At 53.4% G+C, this 24190-nt stretch overlaps 1 protein-coding gene and 1 long non-coding RNA gene across 4 annotated transcripts; one reads left to right on the top strand and one right to left on the bottom strand.

The window, feature by feature from the left end:
* Positions 1-596: 596 nt before the first annotated feature.
* On the bottom strand, positions 597-8921 carry LOC103662684. Its single transcript, XR_005837140.1, has 2 exons — positions 8818-8921; positions 597-1164 (listed from the first exon to the last, which is right to left on the bottom strand). It is a non-coding gene; the product is annotated as an uncharacterized LOC103662684 (long non-coding RNA).
* On the top strand, positions 8641-22999 carry GPR55 (G protein-coupled receptor 55). 3 transcript variants are annotated; one of them, XM_008690358.2, is made up of 2 exons: positions 8641-8753; positions 19373-22999. In XM_008690358.2, the coding sequence occupies exons 1-2, from the start codon at positions 8711-8713 to the stop codon at positions 20341-20343; spliced, it is 1014 nt and encodes a 337-aa protein (XP_008688580.2). In that variant the 5' UTR covers positions 8641-8710; the 3' UTR covers positions 20344-22999. The 3 variants fall into 3 exon arrangements, with proteins under 3 accessions (XP_008688580.2, XP_008688579.2, XP_008688581.1); XM_008690357.2 differs by having other exon boundaries at positions 8670-8837; XM_008690359.2 differs by lacking the exon at positions 8641-8753 and adding an exon at positions 9291-9356.
* The last annotated feature ends 1191 nt before the right edge of the window (positions 23000-24190 follow it).

The following is a 24190-nucleotide window of genomic DNA, read 5'->3' on the forward strand; positions in this document are numbered from 1 at the left end:
ATTCTCCAACTGCATCCTGAGGTGGTCGGAGGTCGGGGGGCTTTCCCCTGGCCCGTGGGCTGCCATGAGTAAACTGAATTGAGCCACATGGCAGGAAGGTGAATCTTCCTGTCGCTGTCACTGGCGCAGGCCAAATTTCCCCCTGGCTCCGTCCTCTCTGGGTGTCTCTTGAAGGATCTGCCACCTTTTCTCCTGCTAAGGGCTCTGGGCATGGGATGCTTGGGACACCAGGACTGTGGTCGTGCGGAGGGACAGGAGGCCGTGGGTCAGCTGTGCAGTGACAGAGCTCCATAGGATCTAAGTGTGGTTCAGGGCTGTGCCATCTGAGAGCATTAGCTCTGTGTGTGTGTGTCCTTGAGGGTGTGTGTGTGGGGGGTTGGTCCTTGTGTCTCTGCACCTGTATCTTTGATAAGTGTGTGTGTGTTTCTAGGTTAGGGTACGTCCCTGGGTGTGTATGTGTGTGAGGGGGGTAAATGCCCACGTGTGTCATGGGTGTGTGCGCACCTCAGGGTGGGTGTACATAATTCTGGCTGTGAGCCCGTGAGGTTCTGAGGAAAGACTACAACACTCGGCACATGTATTCTGGACACAGGGACTGAATAATTGGGCAAAGCCCCCTTTTATGGCAACGCGGTATGCTCCCCATTTGCGGGCTGCTAGGAGCCCGTTAAGAAGGACAGACTTCCGGACAGAGAAAATAATGAGCAGACATGTGGAGTCCCATCAGCCTTCACCGCCTGGGCCCCTCGTCCCCACAAGTAGCTGAGCTGGAGGGGGGAGAGGCTGCCTGTCCCAGGGACCCCACACTTTAGTCTCCGCAGCCCCACTTCATGCAACCTGAAGCCGCTTCTCTGGTATGTTCCAGACATTCCCACAGGCTGACGACCAAGTCGAGCCCCAGGTAACACACAGCCCCTTTGTGGTGGCGCTGGGAGGCTTTTCTCGGAAACGTGGTGCCCTGTGGTGCCTTCCAGCCATCCGTGAGGGCAAGAGGAAGAGCTCCTGTCCCACCCCAGGCATTTGCTCTCAGACCCCGGAGTCTCTGCAGGGAGGGCTCCCGCGTGTGCTCATCTGTCCAGGCAGAGGGAAGGAGGGACCCATGGGCCTCCTGGCAGCCAAAGAGCGTCAGGCCATCCTGGATACAGGCAGCTAGAAGCAGGGACCCTGTGGGGACAGAAACCCACAGACTGAGGACAGGGCCAGTCCCCAAAGCTTCCTCACTGACCTGTGGTGGCCAGCTCCGCCATGTTTGTCAGGGACTGTCCTGGAGGTCCCCATAGCCCTGGGCACCCAGGATAGTTGGTCACCCTCACCCCAGCCCAGGTAGCATTGGGGTCTCCTGACAGGAAGCTGCCTCTTGCCCTGAAGTATCCTCGCTGAGTGCATTGGTGGGGCCCAAGGATATGGGCAAGTCTGGGGACTTTGCTCACCAGCCTCAGACCGGCCGAGCCTGGGTGGTCCTGCTGCGTTTGGCCGGTGTCCACCTTCCCGCCACCAGGATGTGGGGCTGGGGCTTTCAGTGGAAGATTCAGGCTGTGAAGAGCTGTGGGTCACCTCAGTTTGGTCTCCAGACCTACCTCCCCAAGGTCCTGGGGCAGAAAAATCCAGTGAAGCTGGGGAGTGGGGGGGTGGGGTGGGATGGGAGGATTGGAAATTGCTGAGAGAGGGGCTGGGGAAAAAACATTGAACTCGAGACTGTTGCACGGCTTTCGGTGAGAGAAGTGCAGAGAGGTCCTGGGCCTTTAGAAAACTGAGGTTTTGTGATTCTAGAGTCAGGGCTGGGTTAGAAGCCACGGAGTTCTGTCATCAGAGGAGGAAGGCAATCAGCCTTTTGTGTAAAATGGTTCAGAGGAGAAATAGCCAGGGTGGCGAAGGGTCTCCCTTAACAGGTGGCCCCAGTCCCGAGGCCAGTGCCCCGGGAGAGTACATGAGCTGTTGGCACTGAAAGGGAGATTACGAGGTGGACAAGGAAAGCGTCTGACCCCGGGGGCAACATGGGCAGGCAAGGTGGGTGGGAACAGGACGGGCTGAGCAGAGCCCCTCTGGGGGCGCTGGATGCTTTAGCGTGGCTGTAGGCATGACCTCAGAAACCAAAGTCAGGGACTTCTGAGGCCAAGCTTGGATAGGGAAGACCTGGTAATGCTTCCCCTGAAGTACCCAGACAGCCCTTCCTCCCCCTCCCTGCAAGCCTCCAGGCCCCAGCACCTTCTAGCAGGGCTCCACCCCTCCTCCCACTGCCACAGCCTCCCCCACCTTTGCTCTGCCAAAGGGAGCCCTGGTCACTGTCTCCTGGGGAGGCTGGCTTCGGGGATGGGGTAAGTACCAGGCACAGGGCACCGTTGCTCCTTCTGAACAATGGGGACAGCGCTTGGCCCCAGGGAAAGAACAGCCCTGCAGGGAAAGGTACCCTGAGTCCACTGAGCCCAGCCATCCCCTCCCAGTGGGAACTCTGAGAGCATGGAGGGGCCCAAGTGTGGACACAGAGCAGTTTGTCATGTTTCTTGGGCCTGTGGCCAGATCCCGAGGAGGGGCACCCACCGGCTGACCCGGGCCAGACCCCCACGTGGCTGAGAACTCACTGGGGAGACGAGGGCTTCCTGGAGCACTGGAGGGCCCACAGGGCTGCCCCGCAGAGGCCAGGCACATGCTGCTCCCTGTGCCCAGCAGGTGCCCGACTCACAGAGCTCCCAGAGATCCAGGTGCCCCCTGGTGGGGATGTCAGGTCCCTGGGCTGGTTTGCAGGCTGGCCCAAGGGTGGGGAGATGGGGGGAGGAGGTGACTGGGTGGGAGGGGAGTAGGGGCAGCTGAGCAGTCTGGCCAGGTGGCTGGAGGCCAGCCCAGGGCCAGAGGGAGGTCCAGGGCAAAGGCAGAGTGAAGAGCAGAGAGGGAGGCCACGCTGAAAGGGGGGAGGCAGGACCAGGACAGGGCAGGGAGGCCGACAGGGTGAGGGCAGCAGGGGACTCCAAGGAGCCTGTGGGGACAGGGGGCCCTGTGGGCTTCCAGGGGAGGAGAGGGCCAGCTGGTGAGAGGTGGGAGCTTGACTGGGCGAGCTGGGGGGCCCAGGGCGGGGGCCAGCAGAAGGCAGGGCTGGAGGGCAGCAGGGAGGGGAAAGGGGCAAGGCAAGGGGGAGGGGAAGGGGGTGGGCTGGGGGCAGCAGGATAATAGTAGTGCTGCTTTTCCTTCATTGCTGCCAGGGAACAGGGGAGAGCCCTACCCAGGCTTCTGGAATCTGCCTGCCTCGGTTGCTTTAGGATTTCTGAGGTCCTCGTGACCTCAGAGGCAGAGAATTCTTGAGAGCGAGACCTGGAAGCCCTGCCTGCAGCTCAACTATGCCCATCGTAGAGATAAGGAAACTGAGGCCTTGCGGGGGGGGGGAGCACTGGGAGGCAGTGCTCGGGTTGGTACCAGATGGACTTTTTGGCAGGGAGCCAGAAAGAGGTGGGATCAAGGAATGGTGTGCAGAGTCCTGGATCAGGCTGGCGGGCAGGAGTCAGCAAGAGAGCCAGGCTGCACACACATCTGGGCAGCTGGAAGATGCTGGACCTTTGGCCCCCGGTGGAGACTGTCCTGGTCGTTGCCATCTTCTGGAGTTGGGAACTCTGAGGGCATTTGCACGAGTCTGGGGACCTTTCATCTAGTGCATTTTCACACTCATGTGCTCTGTATTTAGAAGAGGTGTAGATCGAATTATTCTGATGAATACTGAAAACTTTCCCTTCTATAATAGCTTTGTCTTCATACAACAACCCGTGCCTCATGTAACAGAATTTAATGTACTTTTACAGAAGTCTCTGCAGTTCTAAAATGATTTAATGCATAAATGAAGCCTTCTGGTCACTTTAGAACAAGTACCCACCCAATACACGAATAATTTTCTACCTTCAAATCAACAAGTAGGGGATGAATTTCTGTTCCTGTGACACCTGCTGACGTTTTCTGTGCCCTGCGGACACCCCTTGTCAACAGCAGTGACAGCTGGGGGGAGGGAGGACGGTCCCCTGAGGAGACAGGTGGGATGGGCTGCAGGTGGGGGTGAATTCCCCTAAGCCGCGGAAACACCTTGGAGTTGTTGGTGGGGCGCAGGTGGCACTGGTTTGAGGACAAGGAGTCCGAGGTTCAGGCCTGACTAGCCAGATTTTCTCTCTCAAGTTGGAGGCAAAGCTGTCGAGGATGTGGGGAGCGGGGGTGGGGCCGACCTCGTGCCAGGAAAGGGGTCCTGGACTCCACGACCGCCATTTTCAGTGCGACCCTTTCCGACCCCAGCTCTGCTCTGTGCTCCTGCGGCGCCTGTGGGTTCCTGCCTGGACCGTGCTGCACCCCAGCTTCCCCATCTGTAAATGGGGCTAATGATCAGCTACACCTCGTAGGCGGTTTGGAGAAGGAACTGATTTTATTTATAAAGTGAGCCTCCTGCTGACTGATCCTTAGGACTCTTGATATTTTCAATGGTGGAAGGTGCTGTCACTGTCATTAATGAGGTCTCCTTGCAGGGCTGGGGTGGTAGAGGTGGAGACTGAGCCCAACTGGGCAGGAAGGGCCGGTATTCCATGACAATGAGTCAGCCGAGGTGGAGGACTCCATGTCTGGGGGCAGGAGGCCCTCGGGGCAAAGGGCTTTTGCATGAGAATGGGAGTGTTGCCTTCACCCCTAGAGAGGAGTTGGGGGTGCCTGGGACCCCTCCCCCCCAGCTCTGACCTGCCAGGTGCTTGGTATTGGAGAAGCCTTTTTTTATCCTCCAACTTAGGATTTAAATAAAAAAATCAAAGATTTCCAGGAAGGAAATGAATACCGTAGTTTAACTGTGGCGGAGTGAAGATACACACATTATTGAAGTGCCCAAGACAGTTTATGGGAACAAAAGGACGTCCTCTTACACCCGAATGGACAATTGCCAGGCAGCAAAACAAATATAAATATGTGTGCATGTGGGGGGGGGGGAAGGTGGCGTGGGGAGAAAATGCTCACAAAAAATTCGGTAGACATTTAATAACGGAAGTGTGAAGGAGAATATTACACACCCGAAGGACACGTGGGCTAGAGACTTAGTACCCTTGCTGCAAAAGGAAACATGAAGAGAAAAATATTTCAGAAGGATCCACCCTTCCCAACCCCCCACACGTCCCTAGGAAGCATTCAAGTGCAACCCCCAGCTGTGGCCTCTGACAGGTGCCAAGGAGCCCAGGGCCCAGGCAGGAGCGGCAGGGGGCCCTGCTTGCCAGGTGGGAGCAGAGGAACATCCTGGAAGTTCCTTCCACCCCCTCAGGGCATGGGCAAGCCTAGACTAAAGAAGCCCTTGTGTCAACCTGGGGGGGGGGCTCTACTTAGAGCTCTGAGAGGCTCCGAGGCTCCCTGGAAGTGGGGGGTCTTTCCGATATAAGTCACAGAACCTCTCCCGAGTTCAGCAGGAGGGGAAGCTTTGTATGTCCATCTTTTCCAGAAGCCCGTGGTCTTTACAACCTTCACGGGGAAGGGCCCCCTCTGCATGCTGTGCAAGACCCACCTCTGGCTTGAAGACAGCTTTTGCTCAGGGGGACTTCGGGCCGCATCAGGGCCATACACGGCCTCAGGCAGGACGATATGGGGAGCGGGGAGCTCCGAAAACGACTTCCTGAAGTGGCGGTGGGGGGGACGGAAGGAAAGCCCACACCCAGCTGTCTGAGAGTCCAGAGCTTTATGCCTTAACCTCACCGCTACATTTCCAGCGAGAGCCGGAGGGGGCGTGTGCGAGGGGAAGGGGTGAGGTCTAAAGGGTTGCTGTCCCCCCCTTCCCCCCCTGGCATTTTACTCCACCTCGCCTTGACGTGGATGCTGTCAGCAGCCCCGCGCCCACTTTCAAGGAGGCTGAATGTTTTCAGTGTCTACGGGTGACTATTAGGGTCCCGCTGTCTTTTGGAGCAACTAGGGGGCGGCATGGGGGGGGGGCGTCGGGGACTTGGTTCAGGCCCCAGGAAAGCGCCTCATTTCTGCTCCCGTGGAGTCTTGCAGGCTGAAGGCATAGGGCGGGCTTGGGGACAGAACCGTGGAGAGCCCGGAGGTTTGGCTCAGAGGGCGGGAGGGCACAGAGGGGCGGGACCCATCGCCCTCTCCCTGCCTTTCCAGCCTCAGTTTCTCTGTTGAGGCCTCCTCTTATTTCTGGGACCCCACCCTCGGCAAAGAGGAAGGTCCTGTTCTTTATGTTGCTTTTTTCCCAAAGACACTTAAGGCTGACATAATGTCAGGGGAGCTGGGGGACTCAGTGCCATCAAGTACCGGCCACTTGCCGGGTGCCTTCACACCCCTGTCAGACCAGCTCCTGAAAGGAGTTTTTGAGAGAGGTGCTGCTGTCTGTCTGGGTCCCCACGGCCTGGGACAGACAGTGATAAACAGATACTTGTTAATTGAAGGAATGTGTGGCTGCAATTTATGGAAGTTAGGTGACGAGCCAAGTTTACAGAACAGCTCCAGAGGGCATGGCTCTCACTGGCATCAGGCTGCCTCCGATGATGGCGACCCTTCTCTCAGACACGCCCATCCCATCCCGATTCCTTCCTGTTTCTGCTGTTGCCCTCCCCCAACCCTGACCCTGGCACCTGAGGGAGTCTGTCCTGTGTCCAGTCCCTGAACTCCCATCCCACCGGGGCTGGTCCTGATTTGGATGGGTGTGAGAAGAAAAGCATTACACCGTTCCAGAACTTTCTCTTTGATGGGATGACTTCCAGTCCATTGCATTTGTTCCCTCGGTCCTCTGAGCACCCCTGCCCATCTCCGGTCTGGCCAGCCCTCCAGCCTCAGCTCCTGCTGGTCCCCGACATACCCAGGCTTCAGCTGCACAGAGACTCCTGGCCCTCACCCAAGACATCGTGTTTCTCCCTCCTCCTGTCTGCACTTCTCTGTGCTTCTAGCATCTTCTGTCCCCACTTCGTCCCTTGTCCCTGGTCCCTGAGCAGCTCCCCCGTGGTGGGGTTGGGGGCATCCTGCACGTCTCTGGCCCAGCTCTGACGCCCTGCGATGCCCCCAGTGGGCAAGCCTGGAGGAGATGCCCCAACGAGTGCAGGGAGAACCTTAATCACTAAGGGAGCAAATTAAAGCAACAACAGAAGGCGGTGTAGTGAGTCCTCCGCTCTTTAGCAAACCCAGTCAAAGTGGCTTGTTCCTCGCCCTACACGGAAGTGGCTCGTGGAGCTCAGATGCCGCTCAGGACATTGGTCAAGTGGGACGCACGAGCCCCCTACTCTGGGCTTCCCAGCTGGTGGGCAGGCAGGACCCCCTCCCTCCATCCCCCCAGGCTCCCAGAGCCTCTGGTTTGTTCTGGAAGATGAGAGAGTGGGCAAGACCAGGGGGCCTGGTTCTGGGAGGTTAGAGAAGAAAGAAAAAAGTCTTCATATTTGTGACTTCCCAGGGCCGGGCGGGAGCAGGGTGAGGAGCGGAGCTGGAGGGGCAGCCCAGAGCCATACGTGGGGCCTTGGGCAAGTCCCTGCCTGGCCTACCCCCGTAGGAGCGTCTCTCTGGCCCACATGCTCTCCTGCGGGGGTGTCACCATTCCGCCCTTGACGAGGGTCATCAGCAAAGCTGTTCAAGAGAGGGAGGGTGAGAGGTGGCTTGTGTGCAGAAAGGCCCACGTAGAACTCAACCTTTTGTGTTAAAAGAGGGTGAAAATAAGAACACATGTGGACGTGTGTTGGTCCAGACACTCTGGAAGATGCTGTCGTCAGTGGTACCCTGAGGGGTGGGTGGACACTGGATTGCGGGAGGTGGGGGGAGGGCGCGTGGGGGGGGGTGGGCAGAGCCATCTTCCTGTGTGTTTACCAATGTATTTGAACCAGGTGCATGTACTCCAAGTTTTAGATAAGAAACAAGAGCAATACGACAGAAATACTCATTACAAAGGAGAAGATAGCCAGATTGGGAGGTGGGCGAGGCTCCCTTCGAGGAGGGGCGGAGTGGAGACTCCTGTCCGTGGGCCCCTCAGTGCTGAGCCCTCCCAGGCCTGCTGGGGGCCTGCAGCGGAGAGTGAACTTGGTTCTGCCTGTAGCAAAGCACAGGCATGATCAGAGTCATAGTGACAACTTAAAAGGGTGTCACAGTTGGTTCTGTCAATCCCTTCACCCAAGGATGGGGAGCCCATGCTCTGGAGGGCCAGGTGACCTCTCCACAGTCACACACAGCTGCTATTTCTGCAGAAATGACCATATGCTGAGATAAATTACCCAGACCCACTTCGGGGACTTTCTATTCCTGTAGATACCGAGAGTCACAGCACGCCCGGCCTGTAAAAATAGCCCATGCTTTGGTCTCTCATGGGGTCTCCTGGTCCCTATACCCCTCCTGCATGTGGGCAGCAGTCCCGCATCCTAAAGCCCCGATGGGCTGGATACTGGCTGTCCCCCGATACTGGCTGTCTCTGGGTGATGCCCGACTTTTCCACGGGCTTCTTAACACCTCTGCGAACACCCCGTGCTCTTTGCACCCCCACGGCCCCCACCCTCTTTTTGGAAGCTGAGTGAGCATGAGAGGTGATAGGAGGAAGACCTTCTTCCTTGAAGCATGCCCCCCTGCCCCATTCTTGTTCTACTCGGTGGGGAGGGACCCCTGCAAGGCCCCTCTCCAAACTGAGAGAAGAGGCACTTTTCTCTTCTTGGTCCCACCCCTAATTTCAGTGATGAGGAAGCTGAGCCCCAGAGAGGGAAGTGGCTCTCTCCGGAGCGAGCTGGTGACCAACCCGGGAGGACAAATGACATCTCGCAGCTCACTCAGCTGCCCTGGACCCCAAGCAGGTAACAGCCCCCCCCCCCCGGGGGGGCCACTTACAAAAACCGAGGCACAGAGCCACAGACTGACCTGGCTTTCCCGGATGGCAGGTAACTTTCCTGAGGCCAGTGGGGTCTCCGTGGTCTGGGTTCTGTCCAGACCTGCCCAGACCCAGTGTCCCCGATGGCCGGAGCGCCAGCAGCCCAGCAGGCCCCACGAGTCTCCGTGAAAATAGCAACAGCAGTCAGAGGACTGGTTGGCTCCTGATCTTAGTGACAAGTTCTACGAACCCTCAATTTCCTCTTGATCTGACTCAGGGTTGCAGCTTCTTGCTGGGGTGGGGAACCCTCACGGTAGTAGCCCAGGAGCCTTCCCCAGGGGAGCTCGGCTTGCGTGCCATCACCTCCTGCGGGCCCGCTGTCCCGGAACCCGGCCTGGAAATCACCCACCGCCCAAGATGACACACTGGCAGGAATCACCCAACAGCCGCCGAGCCACAGGCTCCAGGCAGCTGGGCTTGGGAGCCCGGGCCAGCCACTAACCAGTTGTGTAAACGTCCCTGGCCTTGATGTACCTCTCTGGAGAATGGGAGCAATGATGGTTTTTCCCTCATGGGGCTCTTGAGAGCAGTAAGTGATGGAAGTGCTTGATTGTGCAGGAAGCAAATGGGCAGCTTTGGGGCGCCTGGGTGGCTCAGTCATTAAGTGTCTGCCTTTGGCTCAGGGCGTGATCCCAGCGTTCTGGGATTGAGCCCCGCAGTGTGCTCCTCCTCTGGGAGCCTGCTTCTCCCTCTCCCACTCCCCCTGCTTGTGTTCCCTCTCTCGCTGGCTGTCTCTCTGTCAGATAAATAAATAAAATCTTTTTAAAAAGAAAATGGGCAGCTTTGACGGCTCTTACGTATTAGAACTGGATTATTCCCCATGTGTACCCCTATGGCACACTGACAACTGGCCGCACTTGGCCACCGTAGGGGAATCACCTCAGGTGATGCAGGTGGATCAGGGAAGTAGGCATTTGAAGGAGGGATGAGGTTCTTAGGAGGGGAGATGAGAGTCTGAGGAGAAAGAAGAGATGTTAAGTGGAACCGGGCATGCCAGAAAGTGGGGAAGGGGGCGCAGGGAGCTCCTGGATATATTGGATGCTCCCGCTGGTGATGCTGATCCTGGGGTGGGGGTGGGAAGATACAGGAGAGACTCAGTGTGAGTGCCAGTGAGGCCCCTCACCACCGGTTTGCTCTTGGGTAGACTAGCTTCTCTGAGCCTCACTGTCCTTATCTGTAAAATGGGCATGATTATAACAACATTCCAGGAATATACCGAGTCCCCACCGCAGAGTACTTAGCATGGCGACGGCCACATCTCGAGTGCCTGAACTGAACCCCCCACTCCCCCAGCCCCAACCCAACCCGCAAGGCTCAGGGTGCAGCTTCAGCAGAATTTTGGAGTCTGGGAGATTCTATGTGCTCTGTCCCCTCTGTGTCCTTTTTGCATCATGTCCCCCGGAAGCCCAGCTCAGGTGTAGACGGATAGATTGATTTACACTTTGGTGCTGATGGCAGGTCACTGCATCCAAGTAAATATTTATGTTCTAACTGTGGGATTCAGCACTGCACCCCCAGCGGAGACGGGAATCGCAGGCAACACTGGTCCAGGGGAGTGTTCCTCCTCCAGTTACATCCCTCAGGCTGCACCAGCTCCGCTCAGCTACCGCTGGCCCTCCCTTCTCTTAGATGGCTCACACCGCAGTGCTCCCTGTGGATGAGGAGTTTGGCAGCAAAAAGAGAGGGGGTGGGGATCCTTTTCAGCCCGCAAACCTCCTAAAGTTCCATGCTCACTGTGGCTGGTGTTTCTGGAAAGTCTGTCTGCTGCTGGAAGGAGGGTTGGCTTGGGCTGAGCCACACAGCTGGGTGTAGGTGCTGCTGCCTGTGGAACACCCCTGGGGCTGCCCCTGCTGGCACACGGGCCCAGACAGCTGTAGGAATCAGAGCCCAGGGCCTGGCCCTTTAGCAGGAAGAGAGCCAGCTCGGTGAGGCCCCTGGCTCCCGGCTCGCTGGGAGAACCCAGAACCCAGGGGGAGGCCCCACAGCCAGAGAGAGCCAGGAGCTGAGGCCTCGGGACTCCCAGGCCCGTCCCTCTTCACACCCAGGTTATGTTCTCTCCTCTTCACTAAACGCTAGAAAATATTAATATATTGACAGAAGATTCCATTTCAGGGTTGAAAAAAGATCCTTCTGTATGTATGAATTCCCCTGACAACATTCTGGATAAATGGATGGCCTGCCTTTGCTTACATACCTCTGGTGACAGAGAGCTCACTACACAGCAAGGCTGCTCTGCTGTCACATATTCTGTTAGCAAGGCAGGTCCATCTCTACGGCACTGGTGCCCATTCTGTGGAGTCATCCAGTGTAGCGTGTCTTGAGCAGTGGGGGATGCTAAAAGGTCTATTCTTCTATAGACTGTGAGCAACTCTAGTCCTTTCCACATATTCTCCTGGGCTGAGGCTCCCTAGCCTCTCCACATGCAGCCTGAGCAGAGAGGCTGCCCCCAGGGCGCAGGTGATCAGAGCAGTGGAAGGGCCACCGTCACCCCAAGTTCCTCTTCTAGATCCTCTAAGAATAGCCTGGTTCCCCTCGTTTCTCACCATCTTTCCTGTTTGCGAGAATACGTAAGAACTCCCATTTCCCTGTAAGCTGTGACTGCCTCTGGGTTTTGTGTATAAATATTTATTCTTTTCCAATATTTCAGTAATGCATTTCTGATTTTATCTCTGACGCACACATTATTTGAGAGACCACGTAAGAGAATGCATACAAGTACCCGTTATATATTATTAATGTCATGGGGCACTTTCTTTGTGGTGTGAGACAGAAAGGGCAGACGTGCCATTGTCTCGAGTACCGGGCTGGGCCCAGGAATGGGATCCATTTGGTGAAAGATCCTTGTCTTCTCCCAAAGAAAATGTATTCCCTTGATTTATGATTTAGTCCTCACTGATCTGCCTCGTTAATTGGGCTATCCGGAGCTCGAAATTTCTCTGTCTGCTTGATCGATGATACTCCGAGAAGGGAGCGTGAAGGTCTCTACCTGCAATTATGTTTCTATTTCTACTTCTTTTTGCATTCCTGGCAAGTTCCCATTATGTATTTCTTTGCTATGGGCACTGGAACAGAAATTAAGTGTTTTCTGTTTTAATTATTCATTGTAACTTTTACCTCTGTAAAGTCTCTGTGTTACTCTCTTGTTTACGAAAAAAAATTACTTTGTCATATTCTTTTTGTCCCCTAGAGTTCTGTGTGCCCGACAAACCAGATTGCCCAATCATCTTACTCTGTCTATACCTTTTTGTTCTCTCTCAGTTTCTTATTGGCAAAAAAAAAATTAGGTTTGGGCTTTTTAAATGAATGCCCCTTTTAGAGGGAGTGTTATCATTGTTGGGGAGTATTGTGATTCTATTATATAATTGTTAACATTCGTGTAACCCTCCATTGGGTTACCCCGCTGCTATCTACATAGAGACATGGCCGTTTTTTTCACGTGTAGTTTCTGTTGCGAATTTACTCTTCCTTGTGTCCCATTATAATAGGCAAGATAATTGAATATCCAATTTAGAAAATCTTTAAGTTTTAACTCTGACATTTGTTTCTCTTAATAGCTGTCCAAGCTTTGGGAGGATTTATGTAAATATCTTCCCTTCTTTGACCCCCTCTCCATGGTTAATCTGCATTTCGAATGCCTTTTGTGTCGGACTTCACCCCTTATGTTATGCACAATTATTATGAGGGATGGCTGACCCGTGGACAGATGAAAGTCTTTTTTTTTTTTTTTAATCACAGATCACATTCTTGTTACCACTGCTCCTCTCTGAGGTGGCATTTGCTCTCTCATCTGTCACTTCCAATTCCGTCGTGCATTGTCCCCACGTCCCTGAGACGCTGCCTGTTGAAATGTTGATCTTTGACCTGGCAACACTGCTACCATCAGCTGAGCCCGGGTTAGTCCAATGCAGTCCTTTAAATTTTATGTGAACCTCACTCCCGCCCCTGCCGTGCCTCAAACACACACCCAGAATTTTCTTCTTGTAAGGGAAAGTCAAAAGCTATTCTAATTTTTCTCCTTTTCTCCCAGCATTTACTACAACTTAAAAAAAATTGTTTTCATATCATCATTAATGAGAAAAATATATACAGAGAGAGAGATGGAAAGGGAGATTTAAAAGATTGAATAAGCACCCACCATCTGTTAGAAGGTAACCAATGTTGGGCATACGGAAATTTTTTTCTAGGTTTTTTTCCCCCTATGTGTGGGGGTTTTTTAAAAATCATAATTGAATCATTCTGAATGTATCGTTCTGTAGTTTGTGGGTTTTTTACTTAACATAGTCAGCATAAACATAACATAATCAGACAAAAATTTTCCATTGAGTAGATTTACCATCGTGAAATCGAGCTCTGGTTGGCATTTTAATGCATGTGTGTTTTTGCTATCAGAAAAAATGTTTAAGTAAACATATTTTCTGTATGTAACTTTTCTTTCCTTTTCCTGATTTACTTAAGTAAATTTTTAATCACTGGATGAAAGATTAATAAGGTTTCTCTGCCTTGTACTCCAAGTTATCAAATCTAGAAGCTTATATAAGCCGGCATATTGATGACTGTTTCACAGAAGCCTCACCCGCTTCTTTGTTGAAATGATGAGCAAAAGTTTTATCTCTTTGTAAATCCTCTTCTGGGAACTGTCTTTCGCCTGTTTGTCTCCTGAGGGTCTTGGTATTATATATTTTTTAAACTCTTCATAAAGAAAGAACACCATTCATCTGATGTATCTGTATTTTTTCTTTCCCTGGTATATTACTTGATGTTAAAATGTTTTAACAAAAGGGCATTTTTGTTGAAAAGAAGGTTTCTACATATTGTGGTCACTATAACCAACATCATTTCTGCTTTTTTTTTTTTTTTAAATGGAAGACTTTGTTCTTGGTAGGCAGATAATTCATTTTGGTAACTGTTTCTCAGATACTTGAGAAAAAAGTGGATTCCTTCTGTGTTTAAACCCATCTTCAAGAGCTATGAATTTGTTTTAAGATTTTATTTATTTACTTGTCAGAGAGAGAGAGAGAGAGAGAGCAGAAGCAGGGGGAGCGGCAGGCAATGCGGGACTCGATCCCAGGACCCTGGGATCATGACCCGAGCGGAAGGCAGATGCTTCACCGACTGAGCCCCCCAGGTGCCCCATGGGACTTTTACTTGGACCATTTCTCTGTCATTCTCTGTGACCTTTAAGATAAGCAACAAAGAATTGTATCTCATAATGGAACTAAAAAATGTTAGTTAATAAAGGAAAGTGTGAAGTTTCCACGTTTATTGTCATTCCTATACTCAGGTTCCTTTTTCGAATCTATTTACTCCTTTGCTGTAGGGTCCGATTTGTTTGTTTGTTTTTATCTTCTTCGGTGATTTTGAAGATAGGCATCCTGTTTTTAATAGTGGTTAGTAACTTCAAGGTTTAAGAAAAGTTCTTACACTTTCTGTAATTATCAAAGTGAAAAAAAACCCGGAACAATAACTTTAATTTCCTTTTATGAAGTATTTGTTTAGCCCACGTCCTATTGCTCACCACACCCCTGTCCCCCACACCTCAAGGATATTCTTCCTTCGTTGTGAATTGATCTAAGGTATTAACTCTTATCTTTTTTAAGTGATCCCTTGTACTCTTGTACGGTGTTTTTCTTTCAGTTTTTCGTCTGTAACTATCTTCATTGTAACTGTGTTTTTATTCTTCATTGTTATTATCTCCTGGAGGTCTAAATGTTTGCCTCTTGGAAACCATTTCTTTCCGGAAGCCCCACCTATCGAGGGTGGCTTTCTAGGATCTTCACACCTTCAGAGAAACCCAGTCGGGTAGGAAAGTCTTGTGTCCAAATTTTTTCCCTCAAACGTCTTCTGTTGTTGATCAGTTTTTCAGAGAAGTTTCCAAAGAATCTGTTTTGTTTATTCACGATGTTTGTAGGGCTCCATATTAACGTCATTCAAAGATGTGAGCGGGGTTGCCTGGGTGGCTCGGTCAGTTAAGCGCCTGCCTTGGGCTCAGGTCATGATCCCAGGGTCCTGGGATGGAGTCCCATGTCAGAGTCCCATGTCAGAGCCCCTGCTCAGTGGGGAGCCTGCTTCTCCCTCTCCCTCTGCCCTCCCCCTGCTCATGCTCTCTCTCTCAAATAAATTAATAAAATCTTAAAAAAAAATAAAGATGTGAGCAGATCATCTGGGAGGGGCTCTTTCTCCATAAATTTTGCATGAAACTCAGCTCCTTCATCCAAGTTCTCACCTTCTCCATTGTTCGATTCAGCCCCACCTCTCAGGCACCTCGCTGCCAGTGACTAACAAAGGTCATCTTGGGCCCTTCAGATCTATTCACAGGCCCGATTGGCTTGACCCATGACCTCTCCCCATTCAGTTCTATTTCCCTCCTGGTATGAGGCTGGAGACAGGGCTCCCAGTGAGGCAATAGGACCCACCATCCCTGCCGAAGAAAAGTAACAGCTATAGATGGTCCTGTGGGGAATGGTAACTGGGAATGTCCCCACTACTGCCTGTCACATACACACTTCTGATGTAAATGGCAGCGTTAGGATGGTGGCTGTCAGGTGGTGGCTGCTCCAGCCGCCCGTCAGGAGAACTGGCTGCCTCCCGGGAGCACAGGGGACGGCCCAGCTCTGCCCCTTCGGCCCCATCGGGATGTTGGCACTGGGGCCACAGTGTCCTTGGGCTGCTTCCAGCCGATCACTGAGCCTGGAGGAGGGACTGGTCCTGGGTGACTCTTCTTGACTTGGGTCTCCTGCACCAGACAAGCTGTGCGTAGAGACTCCCCAGTGGCCGGGCCAACACGTTCTCAGAGCTGCCCTGTGCGCTGACTCTCTTCCCACCAGAAGCTTCCTTCCCTCTCTCTCTCTGCACAGATGTCAGACCTGCTCTCCCCTGTGTCCTACACAGGCATTTGTCCTAAGAAATCTCTCCAGCGTCGAATCCTGTCTTAGCAACTGCTTCCCAGCCCCCCGCTCCCCCCAGGGTGGCCGATCCGTTGGTGTGGATCCCCGGGTTGGCCCGCTCAGGAGCTATCAATGGCTCCCAGCAACAAGTCAAGTGTGGGGAGGCTGCTGGCTCCCACTGCAAGGGGACTGGCTTTCACCGGCAACCCGTCTCTGAGAAAAATGACTCTTTTATCTCTCGCTGCAGCCTGGAGCCCTTTTATCTTATTCCAGACACTATTCTTTTTTTTTTTTTTTTAAAGAAGATTTTTAAAAAGATGCTTTCCTCGAACTTTCAGAGGGAATTCAGAGGATTAATTTTTCAGATTCTCTGCTTACTCTGCTATTAGCTGGAAGTATTTCTTTTTCAAGCTAACTTCTTTTTGCCAGTGCACAGAGTGCCCTCTCTGACTTCAAAGATTCCCTTTGGAAAAGTTCCCATTTGAAGTCTGTCAGTCATTCAAATGTGACCTTTAGGATGGTCCCGCTGGAGAGCACCAAGGGCTGAGCTGTGTCTTTTTCCCACACGCCCACCTGGTACGGTCGAGCCAGACAGGCCCCAGCATCCGTCCCACCATTGCCTCCCTTCCTTTTTCATTGGTGTGTTCAACTCAGCCGTATGTTGGGCTTGGGTTCGGGTTTGCCTTTGAGAATCACTGATTTCTTTTTTCTTTTTTCTTTTTTCTTTTTTTTTTTTTTTTTTTTTTTTTTTTTTTTTTTTTTTTTTTTGCTGCTGTTGGCCCTTTGGTTCTAGTCCCCGAGCCGCCGGGGATGTGGTAGATCTGTCTGTGCAGTGAGCCTGAGCGTGGCCCAGCCCCACACAGACGCCCGGGTTCCCTTTTTTGCAGTCGTGTTAAATCTCTTTAAACACCAACCTGTATTTATGGTCCTTTTCTGGTTCTTGATTTATTGCTATTTCTGCTGCCGAGGTGACTTCCTTGAACCAACTGAGCCTTCCTGTTTGGTGTTGCCACACTTTCCGGTGAGACCTGGATTGAGTTTGTACTTGCTTTTCTCATCAGTTTTGAAATTTCTCTTGCTGGCTCCAAGCTTCTCTAGCTAGTTTTTTTGAGGTAGGCCTGTGGATCTTTTTTCAGTCCGGAGGAAGCGGGCTGCCAGCCTGTGTTTTCTGCAGGCATCCTCGGGTAGGAGCAGTCACGCGGGGGCGCCAGGCTGCACAACGCCAGGGGGCGCCGTTCACACGGACCGCGGGGGCCTAAAGGTTTGAATGTAGGAAATACATTTTCCAAGATCTTTTGTGACATCAACCCCTGAGAACAGTTAACACAGGAAAGCCACCAACTCGAGGAATGTGTGTGAGATGTTTAACACATATCTCTCCGTAGAGGATATAAAAACAGATTCCTTTTTTGCTAGCAGTTAGGGAGGGTTTGGGAATGGCATTATAAGGTCTTAAAAATACCTAAATATAGGGTCTTAAAAATGCCCAAATCCTTCCTTTCCAAAGGCTTTCAAGGGAGCTATACTGATGAGAAACAGTAGCAGAATGGGGATTCTCTTAATGACGTCTGTGCAGCGAAGACGTCAGTCACAGGGATGCTCGCGTGGAAGTTTTTGTTTCCCAGTAAAACTCTACGAAACCTGAATGTTCGTCAATAGGCTGTTGGTTAAATGGGTTGTGGTATCTCCACACAACGGCATGTAAGGTGCCATTAAGAAGAAAAAGCCAATTCATAGATACTAATGTGGAACAACTTCCAAGAAATGTTGTAAAGTGAAAAAGCGAGGGACAGAGCTGTGGGTGCAATATTTTCCAAATTTAAAGAAACGTCATATATATATATACATATATATATATGATCATATATATATGATAAAGAAACAGCATATATATATATGCATTTATATGTGTGTATATATATATATGCATATCCTTGGAAGATTCCTGGAAAAAGTATGCACAGAACTATTAACTGTGGTCGTCTCTGGAAAGGACAACCGAGGCCCTGGGGTACAACGGAGGCTTCTGTCCTTTTTTTTGGTACTGTCTGAATATCTTATTGAATGCATAGGATACTTTTTCAATTAAAAAAAAAAACTAGTAGAATAACAGAGGCCCAGCAAATTACTGCATTGGTTGCTGGCGCAGGATTCTCGGTAAAAGGCCATGTTGGCACTTTCTCTCCACCGTGTCTACATTTTTGGCCTCCACCCCCGCTGCCAGGAAGTCCCCGAGGGTGGGAGAGGTGCAGTGAGCGGCTGTGGGCCAGTGTGACTGACCTCTCCTGTGCAGCGACCCTGTGTGCTCCTGGGCCTGGCACGGAAGACCCGCTACGTCAGCAAATCTGCGTCGTTTGACGGGGGGGCGTGAGAAAGGAGGGGTGCCTGAATGGAGTCTGGGTCATCTTTGAATTTTCTGTCCAACGGCACTGGTTCTGGAGGACTGGGTCAAATGTCTCCTGGGTTTGATCTGCTCCGGGGCCACTGTTAAGGACTGAATGTTTGTGTCTCACCCCCCTTCCCAAATTCATATGCAGAGACCTAACCCCCCCCCCCATCAAGGTGGTAGTATTAGGAGGTGGGGCCTTTGGGAGGTGATTGTCAGGATGGGGGAGACCTCGTGCTCTTAGAAAAGAGACCCCAGAGAGCCCTCTTGTTCTCTTTCTGCCATGCAAGGTCGCAAAGAGAAGTTGGCAGTCAGCACCTCCCCCAACCACGCTGGCTCCCTGATCTCCGACGTCCAGCCTCCAGAGTTGCGAGAAAGGAATTTCTGTTGTTCATAGGCTACACAGTCTGTGGCATTTGGTTACGGCAGCCCCAACCAAGACAGCCACCTACGACGGTATAGAGATCCCCAGGGGCATGCACCCACCCTCCACACCCCAGATACAGCTCTGAAGTGAGACCTGGCCAGGGCCTGCCCTGGACCCTCGTCTTTGGCCTGATTGGAAGCCCTGACTTGTCCCCAGGGTAGCAAAGGGCTGCAGCACCTCCAGTCCTTATGTCTTTCCGGCTTCAAGTACCACTGAGACAGCCCCAAGCCCCTTTCTAGAAACCCAAGTAAGAGCTTTTCAACACCTCTAAGTGGGTCAACTGTCCCTCCCTGAACCAGTGAACAACGAGTCACCGTGTCCAGGGGAATGTGATGTGCGACCAGCCCTTCGGGCAACCTTCCCGGATGTGGGTGGTGGAGAGGGACAGCGTGCAAAGAGGGTGTGGGTCCCGGAAGCAGCATTTGAATTCCTGATCAAGCTATAGCTCGGGTCGGCCCTGCCCTAGTTATGCTTTCAGTGGTGTGAAATTCTGTCCTTTGCTTAAGCCATTCTGGGCCAGGCTTTGTGCCACTGTTACTACTTCCAACAGGAGTTCTGACTGAAAAAAGGGACAGACGTTCACACCCAATTCCATTTCTGTAAAAGAGAAAGTCACGCGTGCACACGTGTGTGCGTGTGTGTGGGTGTGTGTGCGAGAGAGAGAGTCTGGAACGAACTGCACAAAAAGGTAACAGCGGTTCTGTCTGGGCAGCAGGATTCGAGGCGATTTGCTTCCTTGCTTTTTCTAGTTGCTCTTTAGCGGGCACGAGTGGCTGCGTGACACAGCCATTTGGACCCATCGCTTGCAGAGAGCAAGAGGGCCTTCATGTCATCTCTTGGTGTTGCAGGAGAGAACATGAGCCAGCCGCTGAACAGGAGCCAGGACTGCTCCTTCAGGGACGTGGATGAGCTGATGAAAACCGTGCAGCTGGCCGTCCATGTCCCCACCTTCGTCCTGGGCCTCCTCCTCAACGCGCTGGCCATCCGAGGCTTCAGCGCCTTCCTGAAGAAGAGGGGGCCGGATTACGCCGCCACCTCCATCTACATGATCAACCTGGCCGTCTTCGACCTGCTGCTGGTGCTGTCCCTCCCGTTCAAGATGACGCTGTCCCAAGCGCGCGCGCCCCCGCCCGCGCTCTGCACGCTGGTGGAGTGTTTCTACTTCGTCAGCATGTACGGGAGCGTCTTCACCATCTCCTTCATTAGTCTGGATAGATTCCTGGCCATCCAGTACCCGTTCCTGGTCAGCCACCTCCGGTCCCCCGGGAAGATCTTGGGGATCTGCTGCACCATCTGGGTCCTGGTATGGGCCGGGAGCGTCCCCATCTACAGCTTCCACGGGAAGGTGGAAAAGTACACGTGCTTCCACAACATGTCCGACGGCACCTGGAGTGCCAAGGTCTTCTTCCCCCTTGAGGTGTTCGGCTTCCTTCTTCCCATGGCTGTCATGGGTTTCTGTTCCTCCAGGAGCATTCACATCCTGGTCGGCCGTCGAGACCTCACCCGCGACTGGGTCCAGCAGAAGGCCTGCATCTGGACAATTGCGGCCAGTCTGGCTGTCTTTGTGGTCTCCTTTCTTCCGGTCCACCTGGGTTTCTTCTTGCAGTTCCTGGTGCGGAATGGCTTTATTGGGGAGTGCAGGGCTAAGCAGAACATCAGCTTGTTCTTGCAGTTGTCCATGTGTTTCTCCAACGTGAACTGCTGCCTAGACGTCTTCTGCTACTACTTTGTCGTCAAGGAGTTCCGCACGGGCATCATGGCCCACCGGCCTTCCAGGGTCCAGCTGGTCCTCCAAGATACCATGATCAGCAGGGGCTAAGGAGAGAAAGAACTACGCAGAGGAAGGAAACCCCAGCTCCAAATTCTGGTAGCAGATATCCTGTTCCGAGGTTTCTGATATGGTGGACAAACGTGGCACATCTGCTGGTGTGCTTTCCCCTTTTGACGCTCGCTGAACACCGTCTTTGCTCGTTGCGCCCCAAAGACCTTTCCCCTGCACCCAGGCAACTCAGCATAGATCACCCGGTATTTGGGAATCTCTGAAGGACCCAAGAACCAGGTGAATTCTTTATTTCTAAGCTCAAAAAGCATGAGGCAGAAGAATTGAAAAGAAAGAGACCATCTGAGCAAGGCTGTTTCCCAGCTTCCCCCATCCTCTGTTAGAATAGAAGATTCTGGAAAGGAAAAGAGAGGAGTTAGGAGAGAGAACCAAGAGGGTTGGTCGCAGTGAAAAATGTTCTGGGCAGAGACAGAGGGGTAGGGATGTTTGGGGATCCCAGGATAGAGCAGACTTGCTCCTCCAGGTCCCTTCTCAGGCTCTGGTGGCCAATAACTTCACAGCAAGTGGGGGTGATGGGGGCAGAGCAAAAACATAGAGAGAGCCCCAAGTTTGCAATGGGGAAGAAAGGCCCAGAAAGCCAACCAAACCTTCCTGTGCCCATGAGAAGGCTGCAGAAGAATGAGGGAAGCTGGTGTGAACGAGGCTGTGGCGAAGCTATAGAGGCTTGGTGGAGGCAGTGGGGACAGAGTGGAAGGGCGCTGGTGACACCTGGGGAAGGAAAGAGACAGGCCAAGGGCTGGAAGTGGACGGCCACCCCCCAGTGGCATCATGGTGTCCACTACACAGAGCTTCAGCACTGGCCCAGGGGGAAGAGAGGCGGTGGAGACAAGGCTAGGAGAGGGGAAATTCCTGAACGTGACCAGCTTGCTACCTTGAACAGACCAGGAGATTGTTCATGAGGCTGTTCACTGAGAATGAGGAGAAAGAACCAGGCTTGACTGGGCTCCGCCAGAGGAGAACCAGGAACATGTGCTTGTCTCACCCACCCGAGTCCTATCTGGGTGGCTGGCCGGGTGGCACTGCCCACAGGACTGTCCCTCTCCAGGGCCTGGGAGGGAGAAAATGAGCCAGCCAGGGGTCGGAGGAACCATCTGGATGGCACGCAGCTCCTGGCAGTTCCTGGTCGGAGACTGTGAACAGTCGCATCACGGTTTGCATGGGGCTCCTTGGACGGTCTTGAGGAGGTTCTGGAGTGAGAGCTGAAAGCCTCCCGATGACTCAAGCTGCTTCAGAGAGTAAATGATGACAAGGATAAATTGTGGGGTGGTTTCGCAAGACGGAGTGAGTGGGATGAGATGTAAGAGATGAGACTTCGTGTGAAAAACGGGGAGGTCTTGGGGAAGAAAAGAACCACTTTCTACCTGTAGGGAAAGAGGCTCGCACCGCCAAGTGGTGGACGGAAGGTAGGGTGGCAGGGTGGCGGGGAAGGGGGTGATCTAGATAAAGCCCTGACCGGAGGACGCAGAGGCAGAGATCAGGCGATTACCCCTGGCTTGCAGCTACAGGGCTCGGTGAGGGGGTGGGGGGAGGCGGGGAGGAAGGATGGAGGGCAGAGCTGTTTCCTGCTCGAGACTCCCCAGCTCAACCAAGAGCCATCCAAGGCAGGCCAAAGGCAGCTCAGTGGGCAGGTGCGGGGAAGGGTGAGGAAGCAAGTGTCGATGCAGGGGTGAAAGCGGGTGTGGAGGAGTGGTCCCAACCAGGATCAGAGGCTCCCACCCCGCAGACTGGGCCTCCAGGAGCCTACAGTGCTGTGGCCATCCTGCACAGAGGCCCTGAGGAAGCCAGGTTGTCGTATCCAGTAGGACACCTGTGCCGGATGGGGGTCAGAGCCCATGCGTGTGCGCAGTCAGTCCTCGCCTCCAATTTTCTCTCTGCATCACGTGGCATCTACGTCTCCTGGTGTACTTGGGGCCACACAGGCTTCCTAAGAGAAAGGAGATGGCAGGGCCCTGAGCACCCCCATCACCCCCTGTGATGTTCATAAACATAAAATTTTGTCTTGTGGGCAGCCTGACCCTGCCTGAGCTGGGTAACAGAGAAGGTGGGAGGGGCGGGGAGGCCCGTGAGCAATGTGGGTCCTTGGAGGGGGCTAGCAGTCTCAGGTCGATGCGGCAGCTGTGGGCTGGTGGGTGAGCCTTGGAGACGCCCCGGCTGCTCCCAACACACTGGGGGAGGACCCAGGCCTCTTCTCTCTGTCCATGCGGACCCATCCTGGCCTGCGAGTTTCAGAGGCCCCACTGGGGTCTGTGGGAGCGGGATCAGGTCCAGGACCGCAGGCCGGGCTGCTCTGCAGGAGGGTCTACACTCTGGGCCCAGCAGGCCGGCCCAGCAGGCACAGAAGGGGCAGAGGGCAGGACCAGGGTTAGGCCCAGGGGCTGTGGCCTCCAGGGGCCCACTCCCGCTAGCAAGTGGTAGCCAATGAGTTGGAGAACTCTGAGCTTAGTGTGGCAATGGCTGAAATGCCCGTTGGTAAAGGAGGCCTGGGGACATTATTTGGCCGTAAATGTGACCGTGTTTTTTCCTCCCAGTCTGGAAAAACCAGAGACATACCAGTTCTAGGTACATGTGTGAAACTAGCATAATTCATTGGGAAAATGATTTGATTAATCAGATTTGCCAAATAAATGGATTCCTGTGATGCTGTGTGACATGATCTCGGGCAGCACGCAGGCAGCCCTGGCTCTAGGGAAGAGCTGGCCGCTGAAGGCCCTCGCCTGGTGACCCCACCGCCTTGGCCGAAGGGGCCAAGGAGGGCTCAGGCTGGAGCAGCCGCACGGACGCTGAGTGCGAGAGCCTGGGGGCTGCGCTGAGGCCTGTCCCGGGAGCGGAGCAGGGCCTGACCCTGCATTGCTGTGGCGTGGCTTCCCACACTCGCTTGGGTGCTTGGTTCCTGGTGATAGCAGCCGGGCCGCAGAGACCCCACAGGCCCAGCTGTGGTCCCTCCAGGACTGAGTCCGCCTCACCCTCTCCCTGCATCTTGTCCCACTACCAGCATGATACTGCAGCTGCTTCCAAAGGCCGAGCTCATTTACAGACATCGCGTGGCCCAGCATAGGAGATCTGCTCACGCCCCAGAGGCTAAAGACACAGGGCCAGCCCCCCAGAGGCCTTCACTGTAACCCCTCCCTTCACCGACCACCTGTGGCATGAGTCTGACTCTCCTGGGTTCCGTCTGAGTTTTCCTTCATGGCTCCTCACATGTGAATCCTGCCTCCCCACCCAGAGCCCTGGAGAATGTGAGCTCCTAGGTGCTGGCCCGGGCCACCTTTCTCCTGGATTCCTCACAATCTCAAGCACAGCCCAGGTAGGGCCTGGGTGCCGAGGGCTGGCTGGGGACATCCTTGCTCTTGACCGTTGCTGTGTGTCTCCCCCCTCCCCCAAGCCCATATGTTGAAGTCCTAACCCCCAGTACGATGGTATTTGGAAATGGGGCCTGTGGGAGATACTTCGTTTTAGATGAGGTCCTGAGCTTGGAGCCCTCACAAAGGGATTGGTGTCCTTACGGAAGAGCCCCCAGAGTGTTTGCTTTTTCTCTGTCCCCCAGCATGCACTGAGGAAGGCCGTGTGAGGACACAGGGAGAAGGCAGCCGTTTGCAACCCAAGGAGAGAGCCCTCAGCAGACGTCAACCCCGCTGGCACACCTCGATCCTGGGGGTCCAGCCTCCAGAACAGTGAGATACATTCCCGTTGTTAAAGTCTATGGTATTTTGTATGGCAGGCCAAGAAGACCAATACCACAGCCATCTCCTGCTGACCCAGGAGCCACCTCCCATCTGGGCCGAGTCCCCTCCAGGGCCGGACTGACCCTCCTTTGGGATATCGGCCC

Source organism: Ursus maritimus, unplaced genomic scaffold (genome assembly GCF_017311325.1).
Source record: "Ursus maritimus isolate PB19 unplaced genomic scaffold, ASM1731132v1 scaffold_1, whole genome shotgun sequence".
NCBI lineage: Eukaryota > Metazoa > Chordata > Mammalia > Carnivora > Ursidae > Ursus > Ursus maritimus.

Excerpts from the sequence above, each read along its gene's own strand:
- GPR55 (XM_008690357.2), top strand. The coding sequence starts at position 8,711 with ATGACATCTCGCAGCTCACTCAGCTGCCCTGGACCCCAAGCAGGTAAC. Across the intron at positions 8,838-19,372 it reads CTGGCTTTCCCGGATGGCAG|GAGAGAACATGAGCCAGCCG; the intron begins GTAACTTTCCTG and ends TTGGTGTTGCAG.